This window comes from Hylaeus anthracinus, unplaced genomic scaffold (assembly GCF_026225885.1).
Source record: "Hylaeus anthracinus isolate JK02 unplaced genomic scaffold, UHH_iyHylAnth1.0_haploid 12001, whole genome shotgun sequence".
In the NCBI taxonomy this organism is placed as follows: domain Eukaryota; kingdom Metazoa; phylum Arthropoda; class Insecta; order Hymenoptera; family Colletidae; genus Hylaeus; species Hylaeus anthracinus.
The window spans coordinates 2,369,628-2,395,719 of record NW_026534348.1 but is presented as its reverse complement, the minus strand read 5'-3'; the positions used below and the strand labels follow the sequence as shown (position 1 = coordinate 2,395,719).

Here is a 26,092-nt window from a genome sequence, read left to right as displayed (position 1 = left end):
CTTGAATCGTGCACGCGCGATGACGGCTGCATCGCGCGGACGATGCAGCGCGCTGCGACAGAAAGACCGACCAGACGGATATCACCGTCATGGACGGGCCGGCTGAAAAGGATTAACGACGCTCGTCGAACGACGTCGAGAAGACGACGACTATCACGCCGACTTGCGCTCGCACGAAAAAGAGAGACAGAGAAGGAGAACTGCATTGCGGTGCACGGATGCAGTTGGCGGATTTACCGGGACGCCCAACGTTTTCCGGATGCGGCTGTCGACGCGGCCGACCATTCTCGTTTTTATATCTGTTCGCCATTATTTGCCTTTAATTTACGAGCTGGCTGCGAGAGAACTGGTATCGTTGCGATCGAGCAGGTGTCCCAGGAATCTTAATGTTCACGTCGTAGGACTTTATTGAAAATCTAATTTTTCTTCCATCGTTATTAAGCTTACCGCTGTCGTCGGGGACCGTTGACGGATTCCATGGACCCTGACGTTCGAATTGGTCACGTCCGAACCTGTAAAATAATTTTCAAGCACCTCGAAGGATTCGGGGGCCATAAACGAATTCGTCACCGATCGCGACCGACGATCGATTGCCTTACACTTTTTTCTCTTGGTACTACTCTAACGCACACCGTAACGTGTTGGAAGCTACTTTATACTTTATACTTTATCGTACGATAAATTCGAGACGCTTGGCGAGAAGTTCGCTTCGATCGGTAAGAGAAGCGAACCCGAAAGCTTTGCTTACAGGCACGGATCGCTTTTATTCCCGTAAGATGTTGAGCCAACTACCGAGCGCCGACGAAGCTTCGACGTACGTACCATAACTTCGAAGCAAGTTCGAATGCACCGTATGCGACGCACTGCATCGTGAACTCGCGTTTATTATTCGAAATTGTTACGGTCTAGCATCGGTATCGCGCACAGCCACTGTTCAAAGAAACGAAAACAAAAAAAAAAAAAAAAACAGCATCGACGCACAATTGCACATGCGAGTAAATCCGGGAGAAATGGGGATGAACGATGCGAATTCGCTTGGAAATTCACCACGGAACGGAAAACGAACCGTGCTCGCGACGTCGATAAGAATCAGAGGCACTCGTCTTGTAATTAGTGGCTCGTCGAAACGATCATTCGTACTGCACTTGGCATGCTTTTATTAATCGATCGATCCACCTTTCGTCACCACTGTTTCTCTTGTAAGTTCTTTTTGTTCGTCAACCATTAGTCTATTGTTGTTGCTGTTGCGTATCGCTGTTACCTTTTCTTTCCTTCTGTTATTACTGTCACTGTTGCTCTTGTTGGATTGCTCTGTTGGCAGGACCGTTGTCCGCTTTCCAATTTCTCGACGTCGTTACATGTATCTCACTGTTCTCCGCATGAATCTGTTCTGTTCTCTCTTGTATTGTTTGCACGTGGCCCGCGCGCCTCTTTCATTCTTCCTCTCTTCCTCTCGACGTCTCTCTTCGCTCGTGACACTTCAACTTCGCGATACTTACTCGCTCGGAAACTGGTCCGCGAGCCTCGGACGTGGCATCGGATACGCCGATCTCCAGAATTTTGAACGACAGCCTTTGATTTCTTGTTCTTCCGTTGTTTCTTTTCTTTTTACGGCGCGAGAAAAGCTTTCGAGATCTGTCGATGGCACGGGCTCGACGCTGCCCGCGATCGCATCTCATTTCATTTCATACGACGAGTAGCATTTACGGTATCGTTCGCGGAAAAACGGAGAAGGGATCGCACGGTGTTCCGTGTTTGAAATTCGCGGGATCGATGGGCTTGGGAAAATTACACGACCACGAAATAGAGAGAGAAAAACGAGAGAGAGGGCGAACGAAGGAGAGGGGGGAGGTAGAGGGAGGAGGCGCGAAGTATAGCGTAATCCGACTTACGATTAGTTTCGATAGTCGTTCTAGAAACGTAGAAGCAAACGGGGAGAAAAAGAGAGAGAGAGAGAGAGAGAGAGAGAGAGAGAGAGAGAGAGCGTGGAAGAATGAAGTCAGAGAGAGAATGAAAGGATGGTAGAGACGGGGTGAAAGAGAGAGAAAGAGTCTCGGAAGAATTATCGGAAAGACTCTCGAGATAAAGAGAGCAACGATGTGGAAAGATGGACGAAGAGTCTAAATTGAAACATTTCCGAAATGCGAATTGTTCCAGGACCTAAAGAAGCGCGGTTCCCACACCTGTGATATGCAGGCCCTACAGCCACTTCCGGTCCCAAGCAACACAGTCAACACCGCGCCTGCAATGACTACTTCCGGTGGACAGTCACCGCTTCCGGTATCGGAGACCGCTTGAGTCGAGATCGAGACCAATCACGATCACCATATCCGCTATTACGAACAAAAATCACCTTTAACAAACCAACCACCGTCCTCTTCTTCTACTCGATGAAAGATGAAAGAACAATGGCCGACCGGCCGGAAGAACGGTGAGCCTGCATTCACGATCTTTTCTTGCCCGATGTAACGCTTCTCGTGGCCGAGCCGGAAGTGGTCGAGGATTCCCGGATCCGTGACAACGATTTCGTACGCAGAGCTTTTACGGCTGCTCTTCGCCGAACTTTGTCGTCTTTTTCGAATTGCCAATCCTGCAACTCAAGCACGTTCAAGTTTCGAATTAATTTACCGCCCTCGTTTCCTTTTATTCTTTTCTTATACCTGAATCTCTTATGCACGTAAGTTGAGAACTTGGAACGAACGAAATCCTGGGACAAGGCTACTTCCACCGGTTCACATTCTCTGCCATTAACGCCTCTTAACCTTTGCATTATTTACAGCAACAGTTGCGGATCGCGGGCCACCAAAAGTAGCCAATCTTTCATTAATTTTCATTGTCTTCGAATCAGGGATTGCCGACTTTGCGCGCAACTTAAACGTTTGTCAAAAATTTGTTTTCTTCGGCGATATCGATTCCGCGATCGAACGGACGCCGCGAGATCTACGCGGACGCTGTCAGGCTTGGTACGGCGTCCGCAGCCACGATTTAGCGAGGCGTTGTCCTCTTAAATCCACGCCAAAGTCCTCCGTTGTTGACGTTGATCAAGCTTTATCGCCCTCGCCGAGGAGCTACCGTTCCGCCTCAGCCGAGAGCTTACCGTTCGTCCACGAAGACGTATCATCGGGGTTTGCTTTTATCGCGACGACGAAGAAAACAACAGGATCGGGGTGCTCGACGAGCGATCGTTTCCTCGTCGTGAACGTACGGACCAGAGGAAACTCGATGGTTGAGACTGCGAACGAGCAAACATGGAAACTCATCAAAACGAGGAAGTATCTTATGTCGACGCTAGAAATCGTCCACTTTTAAGAACAAGGCCAAAATGGATTGTAGCGGCTACCTCGGGGGTTAGGTCGAACAGGAGTTCGCACCGGACCTGTCCTTCCGGTCCGCGATGGCTTTGCCTGCCATTGTCGGTCAACATTAGCGCAGCCTTCGTCACGGTGTTCGGGAAACGCCACAAAGCTGCTTTGATAGCGCCCGTCCGCTGCTAGTTCCGGTCAGACCATTTCCAAGATGAAACTCTGACCACGTTTATTCAGGGATCGAAACTGCAAGCTGAATGTTGACTCGACCCTAACACTGCGCCATCGACGTCCACGTTGGTCCATATACGTCCAAATTAAACGCTCGCGCCTGGTCTATCCCGAAATATCGCCCGCTTTGTGACCCGATCACGGGTTTGTGACTCCTTTAACGAGTGTTTCATCCAAGTAGAATTCGTAAATCGTGCGTTTCGCAATAATATTGGGTCTTCCATGGTTAGAGGTGCTCGAAAAATGCATTCCTCGTCCTCGTTTTCTTAAATCGATTAATCCACCCCTTCGTGCTGCGACAGCGATCTCAGGGAGAAGAGTCTTCGCAACGACTAGTAGACTAAACGACACCATCGAGGTTCATCGGTAGCGGAAAACGCAATTAAGGTGGTTTGGTCAAAAATGAGATCGCATTTTTTTCGTCGCTATTTCGGAAGATTTTCGGTAATTATTCGTACTTAATTACTGGCGCAAGTTTTTTAATCATGCAATCACTTAGTATACCTTTCATTGGTGAGTATGATTTTACTTTTAAACTAATTTGCTGTTTATCTATAAATTTATTTCCTTCGGAAGTAAACGAAGTCGTATTTCGTTCCAAAACATCAGGCTTTAGTACAGTATTAATAAGTTTTTCTGAAACAGTGACGTCATATATAGCTTCGTGGAAATTTTCCCTTTAATTTTCCTTCGTTTCCTGGTATCCTTTCCCTTAAATTTCCCTCTTCACAACGTGCAATATTGTTGAACATTTTAGCGGAGCGGTTCGCAACATTGTTGAACTTCGCTCGCACTCAACTTCCCATTTAATCGCGTTTACAGTGTAATTTCGGCTGGCCGATAAGCTCCGGGAACCGTACGCGGCCGTGATTCGACCCCGTTTCCGGCTACGTAGCGGATGAATCGGCCAATCATCGATCGGCGGAGCGTGTTACTCGAATATCGCCTCGCGAGAGGGCTCGAGCGCTCGACTGAAGAGCGACGAGAGCCCGGAGAAAGGAGCTGATCCCCGGAAACGAGGTCGAAGGCAAATTTGCACAGGTGATACCCCCTTCTCCGCTATCCCAGCTTCTCCGCGGCTTCCTGATTCTTGTTCAAATCGCGCCGTGTTTGGACCGTGGTTCGTCTCAGGGAATCTCCTCTTCTGTCCCTTCGGTTAATGGCCGATGTTTTTTTGTAGGAAGCGGACGTCTCTTGAACGAGGAAAGTAAGGTCGTCGGGCGAGTGTAATTCGTGCGATTGGTTACTAAATTTGATAGGTTTGAACTTGCTGCTACATAGAAGGAATAGAGAAATTCCAACTTTGGTAGGCATATGCGAACAAAGATATGGAGTCAGTGATTACTTACAATTTACCTTTAGCGTATTTTTTGATATCAAGCACAAATATTCCAGCGGCGATTATCGATCAGGGTCGAGTCGACACTATCTACTGGTCGAGCGTGTTATTTCGATCGGCTTTTCTTTTCCGACGAGCGCTGGCAAACTCAGTGTCTGCCCGGCACGGGTCCACTTCCCTGACGAAGCTTCGCTTTCCCCACTCGGGGACACTCGAGCAGACCAGCCGCTCTGCTCTCTTTTCGTCCTCTCTAGTCGCCGCGGCACGGCGCTCAGTTTTGCCAGGGCTGCTCTTCGCTCAACAATCGGCTCTTTCTTCCAACTCGTGACCGACTTCCGAAGGAGAGGCCTGCTTTTTCCCGCGGTAACTTGTCCGGCTTCCTGAAACGTCGCGAGTGGTAAGCCCCAGGCGAAAGCAACGATCGAAAAACGGATTCGCGCGGGACACGTACTTCCTTTGATTCAGACGCCTCCTCTATTTCTCTTTCGCGGGGAAACGTACACGCGGAATATATTTAAGACTTGCGGAAAGTAAACAAAAAATAAGATAAATAATTACTTCTTCTTTTACGTAGACTTTCGAATGACGGACCGTATCGAATAAGCCTCGCCAGTTTCCAATTGATTACGTACACAAATTTATATTCCGACCCTCCTTCGAATTTACCCTCGTCCTCGTTTAAAACTTTTTTGGACTATCCGCAACGTCGAAAACTCGAATCTTGATCCAGCAACGAAGGGAGTCGGCTGGAAAGCTGTGGAAAGTTCGACGAAAAAGCGAATCAGGAAAATGAAATCACCAATTTGCTCGGCGATCTCAACCATCGGTTTCATCTCGAAAGACCACCGAGCCGGCAGCGAGGCATACTCGTGGAATCAGAGACTCGATCGAGCGCCTCGATCCAACTATCGAACGACCGTGTATCGCAGCCACGGCCAGTACACCGCGGCGCTTTTAGTTTCAGCGAAGAAAATGAAGAGCGAGAGAACGGAAAGTCGGTGGTGTCTCGACAAGAGCGGAAAAGGAACCTGCGAAGCCGCTGACAAAACGTTCGACGAACCGGGAACGGTTCGAGAATCGACGATTCGCGACGCCTTCTAGGAGGACGAAGGTTGCTCGTTCTAGGAGAGCAACGTTCCCGCACGATCTCTACACGGAACGACGACGTCGCGACGAGAAGAGGCCTCCAAGATATTCCTCGGATCCAGAAATCCCCGCGTTTTCGAGAACGATCGTTTGTTAATGCGCGCATACGCGGTTGCACATCTTGTTCAATCCGTTCCTCTGGCGAAACCGAGGATCGGCGAATTTGAACCTCGCCTCGTATACGTGACAGCTGCCCCTTTGTCGCCAAAACAGGATCGAACAGCAGATACGATGAACGTCAGTCGAAGAAGATGCGTTCAACGATCGGCATTCGATTCGTTCGATATTGAAATCGTCGCTGAAAAGCACCGCGAACTCGACTTCCGAAGACGGCTGGCGCGGTCTCCGCAATTCGCGTTACTTCCTGGATCCGCGTTCGCGCGGATCGGCGAAACACGACCGTAGTCGCGAGGAAGCTCGATCGCTGGCAGGGATTTTGTTCGCTTATTTTTACGATGGAAATGTTTACCTCCTATTCGATGCTGCGAAGTGGAACTATCTTCTCTCGGGGACTTTGTCGCGTGCGTACGTCATCTAAATTTTCTTCGGCGATGATAGTCGACCCGGGGGAGGAAAATCGGGGGAACGGAACGAAGGATCGTCGGATGCCGAACGAAGATAAAAATAAGAAGCATCGCGGCTACGGTCGTCGGGCGCAGATCGCGCGACTCGTTAGATAAGCGACATCCCTGGTAGCCGTAAGAGAATCGATCTTTGAGAAGCGTTCGCGGTGCAAGGACACTGCGGAAATTGATCGGCGCTGTTTTCAAGGAGTCTCTTAATTCGGTAGGTTTAACCGAGCAAACGATAATTTTAAGGATAGGGGAGGAGAAGGTTGGTCGGGAGGTTCGTCAAGAGGAGCGTTGTAAGAAGAAAAAGAAAGTGAAAGACGCTGTACGATGGCGGTCGTAAAACGTAATGACGATTAGAGTTGTATCCTTGCGGAATCGATCGATAGAGGGTCCCTTTGGACTTACAAAGCGCAAGGGAAGCAAGATATCCTCGTCGGTAGGGACCCACGTACCTTGGTACTTTAAATAAAGTAAGATGATGCCCTCGTTCTTTCAAAACTCTACGAAGAGTGTCCTGTTTTCTTTAATTTTTGTTCCTTTAAATGGTAATTTATCGATTCCACCGTTGCGCCCTGATTGGAATCGGCGTCGGGTCGATCGTTGTGTTTCGTCGTCGTTACCGACGGTTGTTTATTTATTTCGACCGCGATAGTATCTCGTCGACCATTCGTATCGCGAAATTAATCCCCGTGCGGCAGAAAACTATCCGGGGAGGATCGATGAATCCACAATCGACCCGCGCTCGCCTAGGGGGTGAAACGGTTTTAGAATTTCAGAGGAAGTCTCCCTCGAGCGACAGGAAGCTACGAAGAATCGGTGTTTTAATTCAACGATGCCCGGCGTCGTTGAATGATCGTTGTAAATAATCGTGAAGCCGGTTAGGGGAGTCTCGTGTTGTCTGTAATTAACTTTGTAATTAATTGTAATCGATCTACGCGAGCGAATATGAACAAAAAAGAGAGAGGATATATTATATTATAATTGCAAATAAAAGAAGAATGGAATATATTATATATATTATATCTACATAAAAATACAGATATATTAAACAGGTAAACTTACACACACACACACACACATACACACATACACAGAGACAGACAGACACACGAATACAATCATAGACACTCGAGAATGCGAGTAAGCATGGAAAGACCCACAGGAGAGGGACACACGTACCTACGCGCTACGAAACTCACACACGCACACTTGCAGCACCCTTGCGTCGCGCAATAAAATAAATTCTAAATCAATAATTTCAAACTAGAATGCGTGCCTGACTGAGTGAGTGGGAGATTAACCTCTTCGAGGCACCGAGCCATCCTCTTTTGGAACTCTTTGGAAACGTAATGGTAAGTGCACGTAATTTCGACGCTGATCCGACCGCGACGCGCTTTAAAATTACTTTATCGATATACCGATCCGAGTATATCGCTGTGTATAGCGTATAGTCAGTATTAAGAATTCGACAAATGCATTCGGTTCGTTATTTTGAATAAATAATATATTTTATAACCATGGATGAAATTTAAAAATGCTTCGATAACTGGGATATTTATCTTACATATCTCGTTGGTAAAATTTCCAACAACATCGTCGCGAGCTTGACGCTCGTTGACCGATAAATGAGTTTATTCGAAATAAAAGGCAATCTACCGTAAAATTGAAATTATGATACGCAGTTGTGTATACCGTGCATGCTTGGCTTAACTCGAAAATTTTTGGTGCAACTGAAATTCATTTTTCCATTCTTTCTCTCTCGTTTCAGCAATCTTTCCACGTGCCTCGATTCCACCAAATTAACAATCGCCAATACGAGCGAAACGTGTGCGTATAGTATTCGAGATTTTACGGTATTCACGTTTCCACGGACACGTACAAAAGATTACTCGAGGTTGTTGAAAATATACGAGGAAAAAGTTGCTTTCGGAGACGCGGCTCGGTACCTCGACGATAAGAGAAAAAAGACGTAAACCTGAATATAAGTAAATTAAAGAAAAGATTATTATATAATACGATCGTAGCGATAATCGAGAATAATACGTCGGATCCTTTGTCGTCCAAAGAACTGCAGCTGTATCGAGAGATAAAAATTACGAGCGGATAAAAATTAACCAGGTGAATGGCCAGCCGAGAAAAAAGTACGACGATGAGAAGCAAGATGGAATCGAGCGCGGCTGCGAACGGTGGGACTCGAGTTTAATCCGCGTTCAAAAATTACTATTCTCCCGTCCGCTTCTTGGTTTCGATTCGAATCAATCGGAAAATAATCCTTTCGTTTTTCTTCTTTCTCAAATTCAGTGAAACAAAAGGAAACAAAAGGGAGCAAACGAACGGCGTACTCCTACCGTATTCGTTGATCGAGATAAATTGCCGTCGGGTTAAACTTCGATGCCATCGCTGACGCTTTACGAGCGCGTTATAGAGAATAGCGAGCAAAGAGCAGTGTACGATGAAAATATAAGCAGCGTTCGCGAGTAGCTTCGAGTCTAGTCAACCGTGACTAAATTAGCCTCCGATTGTCGGTGAGCGTTACACCCTTTCTTCCGGTTCGCGAACCATTTCCGGTCTTCGGTCTCGAATTTCTCGCGACACACGCGCGTTGATATTGAAATGTTCACTTAGCGAGTAACGAATAAATGGTTGCTGTTCTCTTATTCGTTATTCGTACGTAAACTAGACTTTTGCTCGTCTCTGATCTCGAACTCGCCGGATCGCCGAGAGTCTCGGTTCCTTCGTCGCGAGTTCTTCTCGGTCCCTCGAGGGTGGAGTCGACGCTGCGTCAGAAATTGCGTCGTTAGCATCGAGCCGATCGAACTTGAGCGACCGCTAAATAAGCGATTTTGAAGGGACGAAATAGATCAGCGCACAAAGTTTCGAAAAAACGTAATAATTAGAAGCGGGCCAGTTTGGTCGCATCCAAACACATTCCTGAACGCGACGGAACGTTTACTTCTAATTATCGCATTCTTTCTCGCTTCTCGAAACTGGTGTAAACGGGAGCAACGGAGAGAAACGAGTCTTACGACAATCGCGATGCAGATGCGCGTGCGGAATAGATGCGCCGAGAGAAAAACTGCTCGACGCTCTTCGGCCATTTCCAAGCGGAAACGACGGAGCCTCTCCGATCGAAGAAGGAAACAACAGATAACCGCGAGGATGGTTTTTCTCGATGCACTATAAATCTCGCGAGCAAAGCGTGACCGGATCGCAGGGATCGCGAGAGAACTGGGAAGAATCGCGATCACGCAACAGAGGAAAGCAGAGAACGCTATAACGAGTCTTTCAATCCACTACCGTACTGCCAATTCTTCCGAAACGACGCGTAATAAGTTTAGTAAGGGAGATTAAGGCGAGCAGCGGCGGCGTTTGTCCGTTTTCTTTCGTCGCTTTCGAGTCCTGACGAATGACTCTCCTGCAATTTTTCCGGAGGGACGCGTTACCGAGGGTTCTACTTTTCATCGGCGATTAGAAAATGTTTTCGATCGTCTCGAGATTTCGAAGCTTTCACCCCTCGATATATTTTAATTCTTTGCCCGTGTACAAAGTTTCGTTGCGATCATACGTGACTCGTCCTCTATTTGTATTCTGTGAAGAATAGCGCTTCTTTTTTTTATCGAATTGTATCTCTGGTAGTCGGAAGAGCACGTTTATATAGAAACCAATCTTTGATCCGAGGTGTATACAATTTTCTTGAAAAGTTTAAAGTGTGGAAAACGATCGGATCCCGCGCAACCGTTTCACCGTTTAGTTAGCACTTTCTCGAAACTCTGTCGCGAGCGATGAACGTTTTCCCCTCTCGGGAAAAAGAACGAAACGAAACGAAACGAAACGAAACGAATCACGAGTAACGCGGTGTGTAGCTGACGCTAACTGGAAAAGCTTGAATTTGCGCCGCCCGATCGATTCGCGTCCTCTGTTACCGCTTTGTTTCGCTGGCCGCGCCGATTAAAAGTGGCACCCTCGCCGTTCCTTTCGCCGCGCCGGTCACTTTTTTCACCGTGAAAGGAAAGCGATTCCTTTGTAACCAGGACACCGTCCACAGGACCTGCGAGCGTAGCAGGATCGCCGAATGTTCCTGACGCGCTCGCTCGTATTTGCGATTTACGGTTTTGTAGCCGGGGTAGGCTCACGGGAGTTCCAAAATTGTTGTCACGACGTCTCCGCTCCTGGAACGTGCACGCCTCGATTTTCAGCATCGGTTATACAGGCTCGATTACACGAAACCATCGTGTCTGGTGTGTGGTGCGCGGTGTCGAGAAACGGTGGTTGCAAACTTCGAAGGCTGACGGAAGAAAATTAAAGTGTTTACATGCTGTCGAGGAATGTTAAAGTGCCCGATACGATCGACAGGATTACAGCATCTCTCCCCTAAATATCTCCCACGAAGAGTTCTTCGATTCACGTTCATCGAAACCATCTATTGGATCGATTTGCTCGTAGAGTTTGCAGCTGTAGTTTCCCAACGCTGTTTGGCATGCGTAGTCGTATCCCTTCGTTCCACGGTAAAGCTACCTTTTCGCGAATCGTGTCTCGACACCAGTTTTGGAATTCTCCTCTTCCCGGTCGTAATTAGACAATTATGTAACGTATACTCGTAGCGCAGAAGCAATCGAAAGTGTTGGCCACGCGCAAATATCGCGCTCGCGACCGGATTCACCGATCGGAACAATCGTCTGCTGCGCGAGACAAGGAGTTCAAGGCCGCCAAGATTTCCTCGTTGTTCATATATTTTCCTAATTTATTCCGCGACAAGAGACACCGTCGCTTTCCTTTCGTGCTGCCAATGGACGAGATCGCAAATACGTAATTCCTTACTTAAAGTTCGATTCACTTTGGAGCTTCGAGAAGCGTTCAACGCGCACATCGATCGATCGAGAAGGCTCGATCGACACTCTGATCGACGGACATTCTGATCGAAACATCCCCGATCGACTGGCCGCGACTTCCGTTAGAAGTGTTTCCGAAGCTTTTTAACATTATCATAACGTATCATATCGTATAACACCGAGCGTCTCTCGACAGGAAATTGGCAAGTCGAGACCTATTCGAACGGAAAGCGACGGTGTGGTTTTCGATTCACGTCCGCGTCGACTCGCAACGAGAGTCGAAGAATGCTCGAAAGACGACGGAGCGAGTTCCCCGTCGTCCCTTGCGCGAACCTCTAGTTTCCTATGCGTAAATCTAGATCTGTAAGCGAATGTCGACGACAGCGTTGGGCAAATTTTGACTAGACGATGATCGAAATTATCGTTATAAATAAATAAAACGTAATAAATAAATGAATAAATAAATAAATAAATAAATAAATCTTCGGTTAATCGTTATTCTTCGGTGCTATCGAGTCGAAAACTTGATATTTTATTTTGCGCCCAATTCTACAGGACTTGGTCGTCTTTTTCGATGTTCAAAATAAATCTCGCAAAATTGACTATCGAATCGGTAAACATATTGAACGCGTGAAAAGAAATTTGTTCAATGAAAGCCCAACTCTGATCGACGGCGACTGTCTCTTCGGTTAGAGGCTCGTTGGTACGCGCTGTGTATCAACCATTTGGCAATAACGATATTTTTAGTCGAATTATAAATGAAAGGGTCGAAACGGAAAGAGAAAGTTAAGAGAAACGTTGAGTACTCGAACGGAGAAGAAAGGAAGATGGTAAGACGGTTTATCGACAGCGGTCAAGCGCCGGCACGTTGTAACGAGTACACCCGATAGATGTAACTAGGAACGGGGTGAAGACATTTTAGCCAAAAAGGTGTTGTCCGTCTTCGGTAGCTTCCACGCCTTACTCAACAGTGAAAAATAAATTATAATTCGTATTTAAGAAGCCCTGTATTGTCGTTCATTTCGATCGATTGAGATTCATCGTCACGGGGACCTTTTTTTTCGCTTTGAAAGTTCCCGAGCAAACGGAACGTGGACAGCGTCGAGTAATTTCTGTCAGCGGCAGGCTAGCGGGATTCTGCCACTACCGATCTCTTCTTTCTCCCTGGTCGTTGCACGCGATTACTTGTCACGACGAAACGACCAACTTTTTCCAAGCTGTCGATCGAACGAGACAAACGGTCGTGTCCAATCGTGACAAATTTCCCGGGTCAAACGAAAAGAAAACACGAGTTTGTGAAATTAATTGGTGTTTGCGAAACGCCAGCCGCAATAGCGAGAGCGTGTGTCGGGTGGGCGCGCGTTTACGCGGGAAATCGATTCGTGTTTGCGTATACGAACAGGACGTGCTCGTTACCTACTCGAAGGCTTAAATGGGACGCCATGGTGTTTGCAGCCCGGGGCGTAAACGTCGTTCCTCGACGAAATTTATGGCTAGATTGTGGACACTGCTCGCGCGGCTTTTTCGAAGCTCCCGGGTCGAGCGGCATCGACGCGATGCTCGCTTTATTTTCAGAACCCGTCGGTCAAGGACGCCGATAGGAAGAAGCTGACCCAGGAAAGTGGATTCTGTAACGTTGCTGATCACGTTGATGCACTCGGCCTGTCGTCAATCGATTCAAGCGAGGAGAGAACGTTGTTCGCCGATGTTTCTTCTCGATCCATTCTACTCTAACATTATTTCAGACAATGTCCATCGTAAAATATTTCCTTCTACGCTTCGAGATCAATAGAAATATTTACCTGGATAAGAATTTCGTCTATCTCTGTACGCACGTCATCCTGACAACGTCGGTGGACTGCGAAGAGTTAAATTTGATTACTCGAAATCGAAACATCGCTCGTGTACGTTGATTTAGCTCAGCGGTCAAGTTCCATGTTAAATTCCACGTTGAAATCGAAATCTCTTTCTCGCTTCGATCCACGATCGAATCGTCGCGATCGGGGACCGTAAATCAACGGCTTCCCGTGCTAATTTCGTCCAACTATTCGAGACCGATCGAGCAATACGCCGGCGAAGCCCGAAACTGGGTTACCGTGTCGAATAACATTTTTATGAAACCACTCCGCGATAGCAAGATTTTCCTTGACGCAGTGTCGTCGATAACGGAGCTGCCTCTTCTTCCTCTCGGTTTGGAATACGATTTTAATAATTAATTCTTTATTCGCGTCTAGGAACGTTTATGCTGCGACCTGCGCGATTGTTTGGATGGAAACGAACGACTCGAACCGATACGATTTCGGCAACGATCGCCGAACCATTCGCGATCGGCACGTATCCGGAAGCGGCATAATTATTTCGCTGTCTCTCGTAGCGTGTCCGCTTCGACTCGCCGGAATCCATTAACGAACGACGGGCTTCTCGTTAACAAGATTGCCGACAGAAAGTCGATAGTTAATTACGCAAATGAAGGGATCTCGTTAAGGGTTGCCACGGCTCTGTCTTCGATCCGCGAACTACGATCGATCGACGTCCGACGTGATCGATCGTGTTCGTTGCAATCACGGTTACGTTAATTGGCTGTACGCGTCTTTATTAACCGTATTCGCGGAAACTAAGGACTCGCGAGTCAGAGGAGACGAGAAGAGAGACGCGTTCTAATTTATTCCCACTCGTATATTTCACTTGCTTTCCGTGTTCGATCGGTTCTCGTAATGAATTCTCTAACCTTGCGACTCGTACCGGTAGTTGTCGTTTCTGATTTTCGAAAGTTCTTCGCAGACGGAAGGGGTTGAAGCTGAATGAAAACCGAGGGTTTCGCAAACGCGATAAATAAAGGGGAATAAAAATCGCGCGCGAATCGACATAGGCGACGCAATTGCCAGCGCTCCGTGGGGAAGTAGCATCGGCAAAGGGATTAAGGGGTGAAGCCGAGAAGGAGGGTTAAATCGTCGAAACGCGTCGGAGCGCAAAAGGGACGGCTGAAAGCTCTGTTCGGGTAAACAGAGAGAAAAAGAGGCATAGCTGGCCGGGGGGTTGGATGGGTGAAACAGACGAAAGTATCTTCATCGCGGGCACAAAGACTCTCTCAGGATAAAATGCCATGATTAAAAACTCTCGCCACCCACTTGGACGCGTGTTTGTACACACGTACGTTCGTGCTCGCGGAGTCTCTCTCCGGCATTGTGTCGGCCTTTCAGCGTCCCGTCACTCCCACTCCCTTTCTTTCTCTCCAAATGAAAGCTCGGTAGCTGGAATGGGTTAGGAGACGTCGTGAATGGGCAGCGAGGGAAAGAGAGACAGACAGCGGCTAGATCGGTCCGCAAAGCAGCGCTTTCAAGGAGTGAAACGACCTCGAGTGCCACAGCCGGCGCGCGTTGGGCGAAAGCAGATTGCCCAGAGAGAAAATTATCATCGTTGCCACGCGGAAATCATCCCCGAAACACGGGGAGAGTTGACCAAAGAAACGATCGAGCGGAGGTGGAGTAGAAAGATTATCTGAGATTCGCGATAGAAATTTGTGGGGGATGAAACCTAACAACTAAGCGGAGGGAGCTTGTTAAAATTCTATTCAAATGTACCATTTCGCGGCATTATTAAAAAGCCAATGGCGAACGGTAACGACGGAAGAGTCGACGACGCGTTGTTTTAATTAAGCGGCGGGAGAGGAAAGAAGTAGAACATCTCCCCGAGACAACGTTCCGTCGCGAAACAGAGACACCTATTCGGTCGCGAAGCAATTACGCCGCCTCGCGTGTGGATTTAATTATTCTCCGAGAAACCGGAGACGGCCTGTCGTTTCGTCCCAATTAATTACTGCTGGTCGGTAACTGCCGAGGTTCCCTTTACGTGGCTAAAAGCCTTGCGACTTAAGGTGACGCCGACGGGAAGGGAAAGCCGAGAATCCTCCTCCCTCGATTGTCGAGTTCTTCGTCGACTCCGAGGCCGTGCTCTGTCGCAGAAACGAAAATTTCCTCGTTTCGCGTTGAAAATGACGATCGCTTCTTCTCAACGATGCTCATTTAGCGCGTTCGACTCGTGCAAGGATGACGAGTAACTCCTCGTGTAGGAATATACCCAATTGCTTTCTCGATTTCGGGAACGATATTCTCCATTTCTCTTTTACTTTCTGTACCGTACACTCGATGATTCCGATCAGTTTAGTCTCGATCGATTTGGTAAGCAATCGCGTTTAACCAGCTTTTCAAAGAATCCTGTCGATGAATATGTTACGAACTCTGCGCAAAGGAAAAGTGGTAAGTTCAAGTTTGTTTAAGAATATGGAGTCCAGGTGCCGAGCTCTCGAACCCAAGGTTCAAAGATCGTTTGCCCAATCCGTCGGCAGCATCGAGAGGACAAGGGAGACCAAAAATGGACGATACTTGACGAGGTGCCAGGAAGTTTGCGAAGGGAAGTCTGCGAACTGAACGAATATATTTTGGAGTTTTATGGAATAAACGGAATACTTCCGCAAAGCCTCGGATCTTTTTCATTTTCCACTCCTCAACTTCCACTTCCCATACATTTCACTTTTAACGGAGGAAAGAATCTTGCCGTTTGAACATTAACCATCGTATATAAAGTATTAATATTTCGTTTATTTCATCCTAAACTCTGCGATCTCGCGTAACGAGTCAACTGTGACGTAAGCATGTCGACGTTACAGCTTGCAGTCCCGTTCGTCGTTGTTTCCGACGTTAATAAAATCTGACCGATTTTCAAAGCGGCGAGTGTCGTTGGTTCTATATTCTTCGTTGCGAATGGATCGCTTCTTTTTTTAAGACGAGATCATATTTTCTCATCGTTCGATTTCGAAGAAGAGCGGGGCTGCACGCGTTAACGTCTAACGTTAAAAATATCGAGTTTATCTATCGTAGCAAAACTGGGGGAAATTACGGTAAATAATCGGAAGGCATGCACAGGGAACGATCAATCATGGTAAACGGATCGAAAATGAATTTTTTCGATAAAGGTGACACGACGCGATCCGTTTCGGATCGATCTACCTTCCACTGGATCGCGCCGAAACGAGCGAACGGGTGAGTACATTCGATCGATCGATTTACACATCTTCGAGTAATCCTTAACGCGACTTAATTGCTAAGATACTTATCGTTAATTAATCGCACTTGAACGGGATGTGTGTGTGTGTGTGTGTAAGTGTGTATGGTCTCTATATAAAAGGCATTGAAAATTCTGTTAGCAGACTTTCTCTCGTAGAAAAATCGGCCGGTTCGTTCGTTTCTCTGTTAACTGGCTCGATTGTTGCTCTCCCAGCATCGCGAAGACTCGTTTCGCTAAACGATGCGCTGTTCAAGGATCGTTTTCGATACCGCTGTAACCGTGAAACAGAATCTTTGCTACCTAGTTGAAAGGAATGTTCCAAATACCCTCGTCGATCTATCGAACTCGCTCGAGAACCGAATCGAGTTTACTTTGTACCAGATCTCGACGATTTTCTTTCGCGGTTGCAGCGGTCTCGTAACTCTAGAATCACCGAGCGCCAGTTAACAAAGACGAAAGGCTTCTGTTTGAAAGCTGACGTCGATTTCGCGGTCTTCGTTCCCGTCGATTTTCTCCTTCTTGGGGAGAGTAGTCCGTCTACAGGAAGGTGCTCCAATAGACGACGTTCAAGATAAGAAAGGAGAACGGGAAGAAGAATCTGGAGAACTTGTCGATGTAGATCGCAGTCGCCCGGCCCTGACAACAAGTGTCGTATTGCACGGACAAAGGCCTCACAGGACTTCTGCTCCTTCCGGATTCGTTCCTCATCGGCGTCTGTCGGTCAAATTGCAAATTGAATTAGTAGTTGTTTTAAATCCTCTAGTGGAACAGCCTGTATACAGGTCCATGAATTGTTACATTATCGAGTAAAATAATTGCTACGTATTAATCTTCCGTCGGTTGATATTTGTCTATTTTCTGTTTTCGCAGGCAAAGCAAGACTAGCCCGAATTTTTACGATAGAAGAACGGCATCCCGCCCTCCTCGTGTCGCAGAGTGCATCAGAACGCTGCGATTGGCGAAATGCAAACATTTTGTAACAAAACGGATCGAATAAAATGGCTGTATTAGACGTACGCGTTCGTTCGTTCGTTCGTTCGTTCGTGCACGTATTTTTACAGGATAAAGCTTGCCGATGTTGGTTTCGTTTACTTCAATTAGAAAGCGTAGCGTTAATTCCGCGCTGCAGCGTAACCAAGTAATACCATTCATTTGTGTCGCGTTTAATACCGTAATAGCGTCACTATCGTATACGGAAAGGGCAGGTGTTACCCGTCTCGAAAGAAGAGAACTAACTAAACAGAGGGAGGAATTTTCGTCGAAGTAATAAACCGTGGATTCGGTCGGTGTACAAACATTAAGATTCACGAGCGGAAACCGAAATACAACGATGATACATCTTTTAGGCGGCTGACTCGTTCGCGAATGCGATAAATTACACAACCACGTGTCCCGAATTTCTCCAAAACGACCGAGCTCCGTCCAACGTCAAGGTTCGAATTAAATTTGATGAATTAATCTCCGGTTTCGCGTTCATATTTTATTCAAAGCACGCGACGCAATCTTTCCCTCGATCCTCGTGCACGCAGTCCCTCGTAAAACAGAAACTTCCCCGCAGGATGGCCGTAAAATGCGAACTCTGCGCCCGAGTTCGCTCAAACTTTGTAGAGCGGGACTGAGAAAATTCGAAATCCTTTTTATGTCGTATTGTCGTAACGCAAAAACCTCGAATTCGTTCGTTCTAGATCGGAATATCGTCGGACGATTCCACGAGTTTCGATATTAACGACCAAACGCGACGGAAACCGCTTTTCGACGGCGGCGATCAGCGACGCGAAGTTCTCGGTCGAACGAGCTTTACGACTTGGCGAAATATTTCTTTGGCGTTTGTTTAAACGACCGTACAAAACATTACATTTTTTTCAGCGCTCCCCTGTTCGTTTTCGAAAGTTCGACACTCCGCGTCGTTGAGTCTTCGCGAATTCTTTTTTCTTTTTTTTTCGGAATCGGCGCGGTAGAAAGTTGACGTTTCGAGCCATCGTGCCAGCGAAATCGCAAGAATTCGTCGGCGCGCGTGTTAATTACAGTTGTCACACTTTTAAGGTACTAAAGTCGGAGTTGTAAGTGTGTCAGGTGTTGTTAGAGCTTCAGGTATACCGGGTGTTGGCAGATTTTTATCTACGTCCGCGACGTTCCTAGAGTTCCTTCTTGTAATTTATCGCGCGTGTTTCGTAACGTTGGACGGAGAAAAATATCGGAATCCCGAACTCTAAAAAGCGTCGAACTCTAAAAAGCGTCGAACGAGGACCAGAGAAAACATGCTTCCACCTTTTTCCTCGCGTCCAGTACATTTTTTGTTTTTTTTTTCGTTCCCATCTCGTTCCCGGAGGCAAGTGAAACTCGGCCGCGGTCGCGTTAATTCTTTACCATCCAACGCTGTTCGCGGAAGCGGAAACGAACGGGAACGATTGTTTGTTGTTATTCCTGTCCGTCTGCACGACATACCGAAACGCTTAACCTCAACTAATTGTAAGTTCGAGGTGCATAATTATTCGCCGAATGAGAAACGAGCACCCGCCGGTCTACCGCAGCTCCGTGAATTATGTCCACCGACTACGAAAACAGGCCACCGTTTTTCTCTGTTTTGTAATCTATGTTCCGTGTCCCCGTAATTTCCACGCTCGACCAAATTCGACGCTAATTAACGCGCGGTACCGTTCTTCATTTCTGCTTTCGATGGTAAATCGATAAGTAGTCGAGCAAATTAATTCGTCACACCTCTATCCATGGACTCTTTCTTTTACGCGTGTACATAGAAAAATATGTTATAGTAGAAATCTTACTTTGAATTCGTCGATGGCCTCCCGGAGATCCTCGTCCGAGTAGCCCTTCATAGCTTTGGTGGCCACGGGTCCCATGTAGTTGTTCACGACGGCGAACTCCATCAGCGAGAGGAACACGAACACGCTGCAGGAGGACATCCACACGTCGATGGCCTTCACGTACGAAACGGGCGGCAACGACTGCTGGGACTGCGTGTTTTGAGTCGCTGCGAGCAAACGGAAACGTTTCTCGGTCAGCAGGTGCTCGCCTCGCCTCGGACTAACGAATTCGTTCGTTCGGTTCTTCGATTCGCATGCGAATTCGCTCCACCCTGTGCTAATATTGAATCGTCGCCGCACAGTTCACCGGACATCCTCTGTGTACCTATTCCGCTACGCTTTGCGTCACAACCGCATTGCTGTTTCGTTTCGTGCACCGTGTACCGATTGCGTTACCTCGCTAGGCTGAATCGTTCGAGCGAATTACTCGCGAGTTGCATTATAACTCGGTAGCTGCTATTTCCAAAAATACCAACCACGCGCCTCGGCTCCTAACATAATCTTACAACCACCGACTGCTTTGTGAAATTTCCGCGTTACCACCCCTCCCTTGACTTGGAAACAGTTGGAATCATCCCTTTGAAGCGTGTCGAAGGTAAATCTTCGAACCTCGATTTAAAGACATCTCGTCATCCCAGTTAGCCCGATGACAAACACGCTTCGAAACGTCCTTCCTTCCCCGCTTTTCTCCCTGTTCGATTCGTTTCAGCTGGAAAACGGCTGGTACCCGGCGCTGAAACGGACGAACCTTACCGAGCGTTAGCAGCGACGTGACGCCTAGGGTGACCCGAGCCGGAATCGCTTCGGGTTTAATCCAGAACGCGATCCAGGACATGACCACGATCAGCGCGGACGGTATGTACGTGTGGAACAGGTGATAGCCGAGCCGCCGGCGCAGATTGAACACGATCTGTATGCACGTAAAGTTCCCCGTGGAGTACTCGATCGTGCAGTCGGTCGTGTAATTGTTCGAGATGTCGAGTTGCGGCAGCTCGATCTCCGGGTTCACCACCAGCGGGTCCGTCATGTTCCAGATGAACACCAGATCCTGAGTCGTGTGCGACACTGAAACCGAGTTCACGGTGTACGACCATTCCGACGATCTTCGATGAGATTCTTACAGAAGTACGTATCGTCGAGTTCTGTTTACGTTCGTTTCGAAACGCGATCCGTTTGTGATTTAGGGAGAGGGACTCGGAGGGATGCGCGTTACCCGGAAACGGATACAAAGATGGCTCGAGCGACGCCCGAGCCTCGATTAAATCCGATTTTAAGTAATTCCTGCGCGCTGGATTTCGAGGGGAACTCGCAAAGTTCGGGCAAAGGCGGGTCTAATGAGATTCTCGGAGCAGCGACGAGCAAAATTTAATCAAAGTAACGATTGACGATTACGGCTCGGACGGATAATCGTGATTCGCTCTCAATTCGTTTGACGACTGAATTAATCGTGAACCGCTCGCGTCGATTGACAGCCAAATTAATCGTTAATTTCTCGGATATCGCATCAGTCTTATTAAATAATGAATCGCACGATTGACCCGATTCTCGGTTAGTCCAAGTAATCGGCGATCGCAAGCGACTACGCAATTAATTCAATCGATTAATTAGTCGACTGTGCCAATTTCGTGTATTTTGACTCCCGATACTTACGGCTTTCGATCATCATCGAACAAATTTGAGTGTCGTGGGGGTAGGACTCGAACTTCATCGCGCAAGAGAGAACGAGAGTCAGTCTGAAAGAAAGCAATGCGACTATCATTATTCTCGTTTGGCTATCGTTACCTTGGACCGGTCGTTTTTCGTTCGCGGCTCTCTCCTTAGAACGATCGCATTTGCAAAGTATACTTAATAACTCGATGTCCAACAGAGCACGGTTATTCGGAAAGTGTCGTGGCTCGGGGCGGGCGCGCGCTCTCTCGGAAGAGGAAATTGCATTTTCCATTAATCGCCCGGCGATCCTTACTTTGACATGTAAAGCAGGGTCTTGTCGTGGTAGAGCCAGAGGTAATGATTAGGTATCGACATCTCGTGGAAGGTGACCTTCTTCGCGTTCTTGAAGAAGCAGTCGGGTCTCCAGATATTGTGCAGCCAGTCCACGTCCAATATTCTGTACTCTTCGGACATGTTCTCCGGAAGTCGGAGTCTAGAGTCCCGCCAACTTTGAGCCAAAAATATATCCGCGACGTACGTCTGAAAAGCAGACGAACCCTCAGCTCTTAATAAAACTCGTAATCCTTTGACCGCGTTCCGATAGCTTTCCTCGAGCTCTAGCACGCGACGCTAAAATTTCAATTTCGATTTGGAACGGACCGTGATCGGTTTTTCCCTAAACAATTCGGCCGAATAATCATCGGACGGATACGCGAGGAAGTGGGAGACCTTACGAAGCCCGTCGTCGCCGCGGGAGTTAATCGAGACAGAGAGAGAGAGAGAGAGAGAGAAAGAGAGAGAGAAATTCACGGGGCGAATTACCATGGATTCCTCGTTTATAGAGTCGATGCTGAGCACCGTGACGTGGAAGTAGACGATGGTAGGCTGGCCCAAGTACTTCGGCGCTCTGTGCTTGTCGTATTGCTTCGGGTTCACAGGGAGGATGTCTCTCAGCGACAAAGAGGCCTCCTTTCTGCCGTACTCCTCGAGGTCCGACTCCCTGAAAGAAAGCAGAAACGAGGAGTAGCGAGCCCGACGCGGACTCGGCGAATCCCGCCGTATCTCCGCGATCCAATTTCTCTGCCATTAGAATGCTCTAATTGAGAAGTGCGTTCGCGTAAGACCCTCCTTGGCGTCTGCAACCGATCTTGTTTCCTTCGTTACCATTTCGTCCAACGAGACACCCTTCCCCATTTTACCGTTCTCTTCTTGTTACGAATCACGAGTCGCGTTGGTTTACTTCGTAACGGACCGTCGTAATCGATAAATGCATCCTAGTCTTTCTTATTAATCGTTTTGAAACGATCGGACGCGCGCGAACGACATTGTCCGCGTTGGAAATGCGCGAGTATCGAGCACAGCTCGCGAAGGAAGTCCACGAACGGTACGAGCGATTCTAAAATATTGGCGCGATTCCGATGAAACAGCAATATCGCGGAAGCCATAATAGGTCTTCGTGCTTGGCACACCTTTAAGTACGGCCGAGATACGCGTGTTCCTTACATGCGGACATTTTTTTAATATGCCGTCCCGCGACCCACGGATCCGGTTTACCCAAGAATGTTCACCATCTTTTCTCGCAATTTCTATCGACGCGATGCGCATACAGTAAAATTGGTATTACGACTTACTCGGACGCGAAAAGTTTCGAATCATCGATTTCTATGAATTTTCCCGATTCAAAGAAGAGACCCCACTTTCGATCAGCGGTCGCGATAAGAGTTGGTTCTCGCGGTCGACGTCCGTTCATCGAGACGACCAGAGCGACCCGGTGTCGAACGCATTGCGGCACCTTAAAACCTGCCAACCTGGTAATCCATAACAAGAGTTTTCAGAATTTTCATTCGATTTCTTCTTTCTCGACGTCGATCGAAAGAGATCGTACGTACGTTTCGCCTCGTTATACTTGGGCAAATTTAAATCGTTAACCGTTTATCCGTGCTGTTCGCTAATTAGCGAGGGCTGACTGGAAGGGTAGTAGTAGGTGGGGTACGCAGCCAGAAACCGTGAGGGGATCGCAGAACTGACGATGACGTCGATTCATCTTGGTGCGTTACCTTTCGATCTTCGGAAAGAACCGGTACCCGCGCTTTCTCGCCGAAAGTCGAAACGTACTGGACGATAAGCTATCGACCTTAATATGCCAGCCTTCGACCTCCGTGGAAAGTACCGGTTCGCATACTTCCTCGCTGAAACTCGACACAGTCGCGGGTGATGCTGGGGCAGCTCGTACCGTCGCCATTTTGCCAAGAGAACGAATTCACCGGGAGACCTTCTCGGATGCCGATCGAGAGGAGCTTTCGAATTTCTAAAGGGACGCAGCTTTATTGTTTCTACGGTGGACGTAATTTGGTTCGAGCGTCGACGGAAAAACAGGCGGTGCGTTCGTCCTTTTTGCAAGGCGGCGACGTTATCGTCCTCGAGATCGCGTTATCCAGCGATCGAGAAAGAGGGAGAGAGACAGAGGGACAATGGCGCAGAAGGCACGAGAGATTGGACCGACCGAATCGAGGCCAGGTGATAAAAGTGATCAATGGACCCGGGCAACACTGTCGAGCAAAACGTTATCTACGATCATGATTACGCGGTAATCATGATTAATGGTTAATAAACTATCGCGTACGATTACCCCTAGCACATTAGAAATTACCAATTTACGATCGCTGGCTGCGGATGTAGTTAACGATTACCGATCGATGCAACTTCCAGCGATCGTTTGAAACGTTACCGCGACGCGATCGTTGCCCAACTCTGTTGCGCAAGCACGTGGAATCATTTTGCGGCCGATCTCGAGCGTTCTGTTCCGATCGCTTACAAGGGAAGCTTGGCAAAAACATGCGTTTCGAGAAATTAGAATTCTGGTAAACAAAACTGCGCGCGAAACCGATCGCTTCGTTCAACGTTAATAGCCAGCCTTCCCTCGTTAGTTACCAAACATGCCCGCCTACTCACGGAAAATGTAGGGCCACCATGTCAAAGAGCGTGTACAGGTAGCAGCATAGGATCACCAGAGAGTGTCTCGTCATTCCTGAAACAAACGTTCGACCAGACGGTGTCAGTGAAGGCAACGGAGAAAGGACGACGCGAATGGTTTCAACGAAGCCAAAGGGAGAAGAAGGGAAACGTTCGACGAGAAAATTATGTCTACGGGATTCCATCGGCGCTAGTCCGAGAATTCAGGTCGACGACCGATCGACGCTGCCGTTCCGCTCATGTAATCTTGTCCACCGTCGTTCCCTTCTTTCGCGTTTATCGGGCCGATTCTTCGAGATTCGAACGGCTGGAGTTGTCCGTGCCGTCGCGAAGCGGCGAAGGATCTCCCGCGATTATTTTTCCTCTCGATACATCGTGGATGTTTGGAGGACACTGCAACCTACGTAGAACGCGATTGAAACGACCAGGGATTCGTTGAAAGTTCAACTCGAGCGAGGGGAAATAAAAACTTTGATTGGAGCTAAATGCGGTAGCTCTCTATCGAAACGAAGACCGAGACGGAGGTCTTTCTCGGACGTAACGTCGACTTGTCGACATCCTGTATTTCTCTCTCTAATTAACAATCTACCGCTCGACTCACCGATCAGCTGCACATTCTACCGTGCCGATCCTCTTTGTCCAACCAGCTCGCGCACTCTGACCTCGCTCGAACCACCCCCGGTATCCCTTATCGTGACGGTACAGCCAGCTCGTCAACCCACGGGCCACATCCGCCGGAAGGTCCTCCGAATATCCATCAAAGTGTCTCGACCGTTCCACGCGCGTCGATCCCCGAGCACCTCGATCCCTGGACGATCATCGGTTTCCCAACGACGAACCCCGTCCACGATTCCGATCCAGCCTGTCGACGCCCGATATCTCGAATAGTCGTTGCTTTCCAACCACCGCGAGAGAAACAGAGAGAGAGAGAGAGCGAGAGAGAGAGAGAGAGAGAGAGAGCGCAAAGATCACTTTCGGTGCGTACACAGGAGCAATTTCAGGCCCCACGATTCGTCGAGGAGGAAACCCCAGGAAGGATCGGGGACGCGACGCGACGCGGCTCTTATCGGCGAAGGGTTGATTCGCCACTCGGTCACTGGTCACTGGCAGGGCTTGCTGGTTCTGTAAACCACCCTGTCGGTCGCTGCCTCTAAGCCAATTTGCCTATCGACCAACTGATTAAGCCCTACTTTCTTTCATCGTGGTAGACGTGCACGTAGCGAAGGAAACGATACCGCTCGATCGCCGTCAGCCCCCGACGCTATATTATCATTTTCAACTTGCAAACAACCCTGCCACTCAAGTTCTACACATTATTGCTCGATGTTCCGTCTATTATAAACGCTTCCCGACTAAACTCTACCCCAAATATTGTTCTTGTATCTCATGTTTACACTCAAAGTTGTAAAACAAACCACGATCCGCTCGGGTTTAACGGTATTACTTGGATTCAACGTAGCTTCGAGATCATTTTCGGAGGCTGAGGATATATTTTCTTGCCCTCTCTTCCTTGATATAACCTGCTCTTTGCACCAAGTCTACGACAAGTATTTTACATATATATCGGCACGATTTCGATGTCCTCGAAGCGAAGATTCTCGTCGAGCATCGGATCGTTCCCATCGCTACGCGCACGGTCTCTGCTCCACCGCGGGTCTGCCTAGCCAGTGGCCGACACAGAGTCGTTCGTGTGCGACTCGCGCATACGAGAATGTGCTTGCTTCTGTTTCCAGGGAAAATTCCCCGTGGACGTGCTCGACGGGACGAGATACGATTATATGCTCGCAACGCAACGGCGCGGTTCATCCAGCCGGGTTTTCGTGCGTTACGATTTTCGGTCGTAGTCCTTTGCGGGATGATTGCACGGTGGCGATGGGATTTCGAACGATGGTTGTTCCGTTCCATGTAGGCGCGCCGTTACGTAACGGGCACGTCGCTGCGTTCCGGTGATTTATAACAGGAAGCAAGGGGAACGCGCTGGAGTTTTACTTTTTTTTAAACGCACGGTCACGTGGGAGAGTGGGATGATACGACGATCACAGGTTACTCGGGTTACTCGTGCCGATCGGAAGACAACGAATCGTATCGACGCGAGTTCATTCGAGCTGATCCTGCATCGCGTACAGCGATAGTTACGCTCCGATGGAAACACTTCTGGAAT

General features: G+C 48.1%; 2 protein-coding genes across 7 annotated transcripts in view; one reads left to right on the top strand and one right to left on the bottom strand.

Annotated features, from left to right (window-relative positions):
• Nucleotides 1-7,537, top strand: part of LOC128890869 (potassium voltage-gated channel protein Shal) — a 76,259-nt gene extending 68,722 nt beyond the window's left edge. For 3 of the 5 annotated variants that reach the window (XM_054149818.1, XM_054149816.1, XM_054149817.1), the window contains 2 exons: nt 2,158-2,431; nt 5,834-7,537. In XM_054149818.1, coding sequence (XP_054005793.1) covers nt 2,158-2,298 — 141 coding nt within the window. In that variant the 3' untranslated portion in view covers nt 2,299-2,431; nt 5,834-7,537. Of the gene's footprint in view, nt 1-2,157; nt 2,432-5,833 lie in introns of those variants that run through there. The other 2 variants (XM_054149821.1, XM_054149819.1) reach the window with 1 other exon arrangement.
• Nucleotides 7,538-13,726: 6,189 nt separating this feature from the next.
• LOC128890875 (glycine receptor subunit alpha-2) lies at nt 13,727-25,036 on the bottom strand. Of its 2 annotated transcripts, XM_054149846.1 has the most exons (10): nt 24,917-25,036; nt 24,533-24,793; nt 23,911-23,986; nt 23,016-23,147; nt 21,781-21,958; nt 21,272-21,498; nt 20,959-21,041; nt 20,062-20,373; nt 19,270-19,475; nt 13,727-17,200 (listed from the first exon to the last, which is right to left on the bottom strand). In XM_054149846.1, the coding sequence occupies exons 3-10, from the start codon at nt 23,982-23,984 to the stop codon at nt 17,024-17,026; spliced, it is 1,389 nt and encodes a 462-aa protein (XP_054005821.1). In that variant the 5' UTR covers nt 23,985-23,986; nt 24,533-24,793; nt 24,917-25,036; the 3' UTR covers nt 13,727-17,023. The 2 variants fall into 2 exon arrangements, with proteins under 2 accessions (XP_054005821.1, XP_054005822.1); XM_054149847.1 differs by lacking the exon at nt 23,016-23,147 and having other exon boundaries at nt 24,533-25,036.
• Nucleotides 25,037-26,092: the final 1,056 nt, after the last annotated feature.

What these genes read in the sequence shown, in the direction of transcription:
- LOC128890875 (XM_054149846.1), bottom strand. Translation starts at nt 23,984, where the DNA reads ATGACGAGACACTCTCTGGTGATCCTATGCTGCTACCTGTACACGCTC. An exon ending in CTATAAACGAGGAATCCATG is followed by an intron (nt 21,499 to 21,780) that starts GTAATTCGCCCC and finishes TCTGCTTTTCAG; the next exon opens with ACGTACGTCGCGGATATATT. An exon ending in ACCCTGCTTTACATGTCAAA is followed by an intron (nt 21,042 to 21,271) that starts GTAAGGATCGCC and finishes GCTTTCTTTCAG; the next exon opens with ACTGACTCTCGTTCTCTCTT.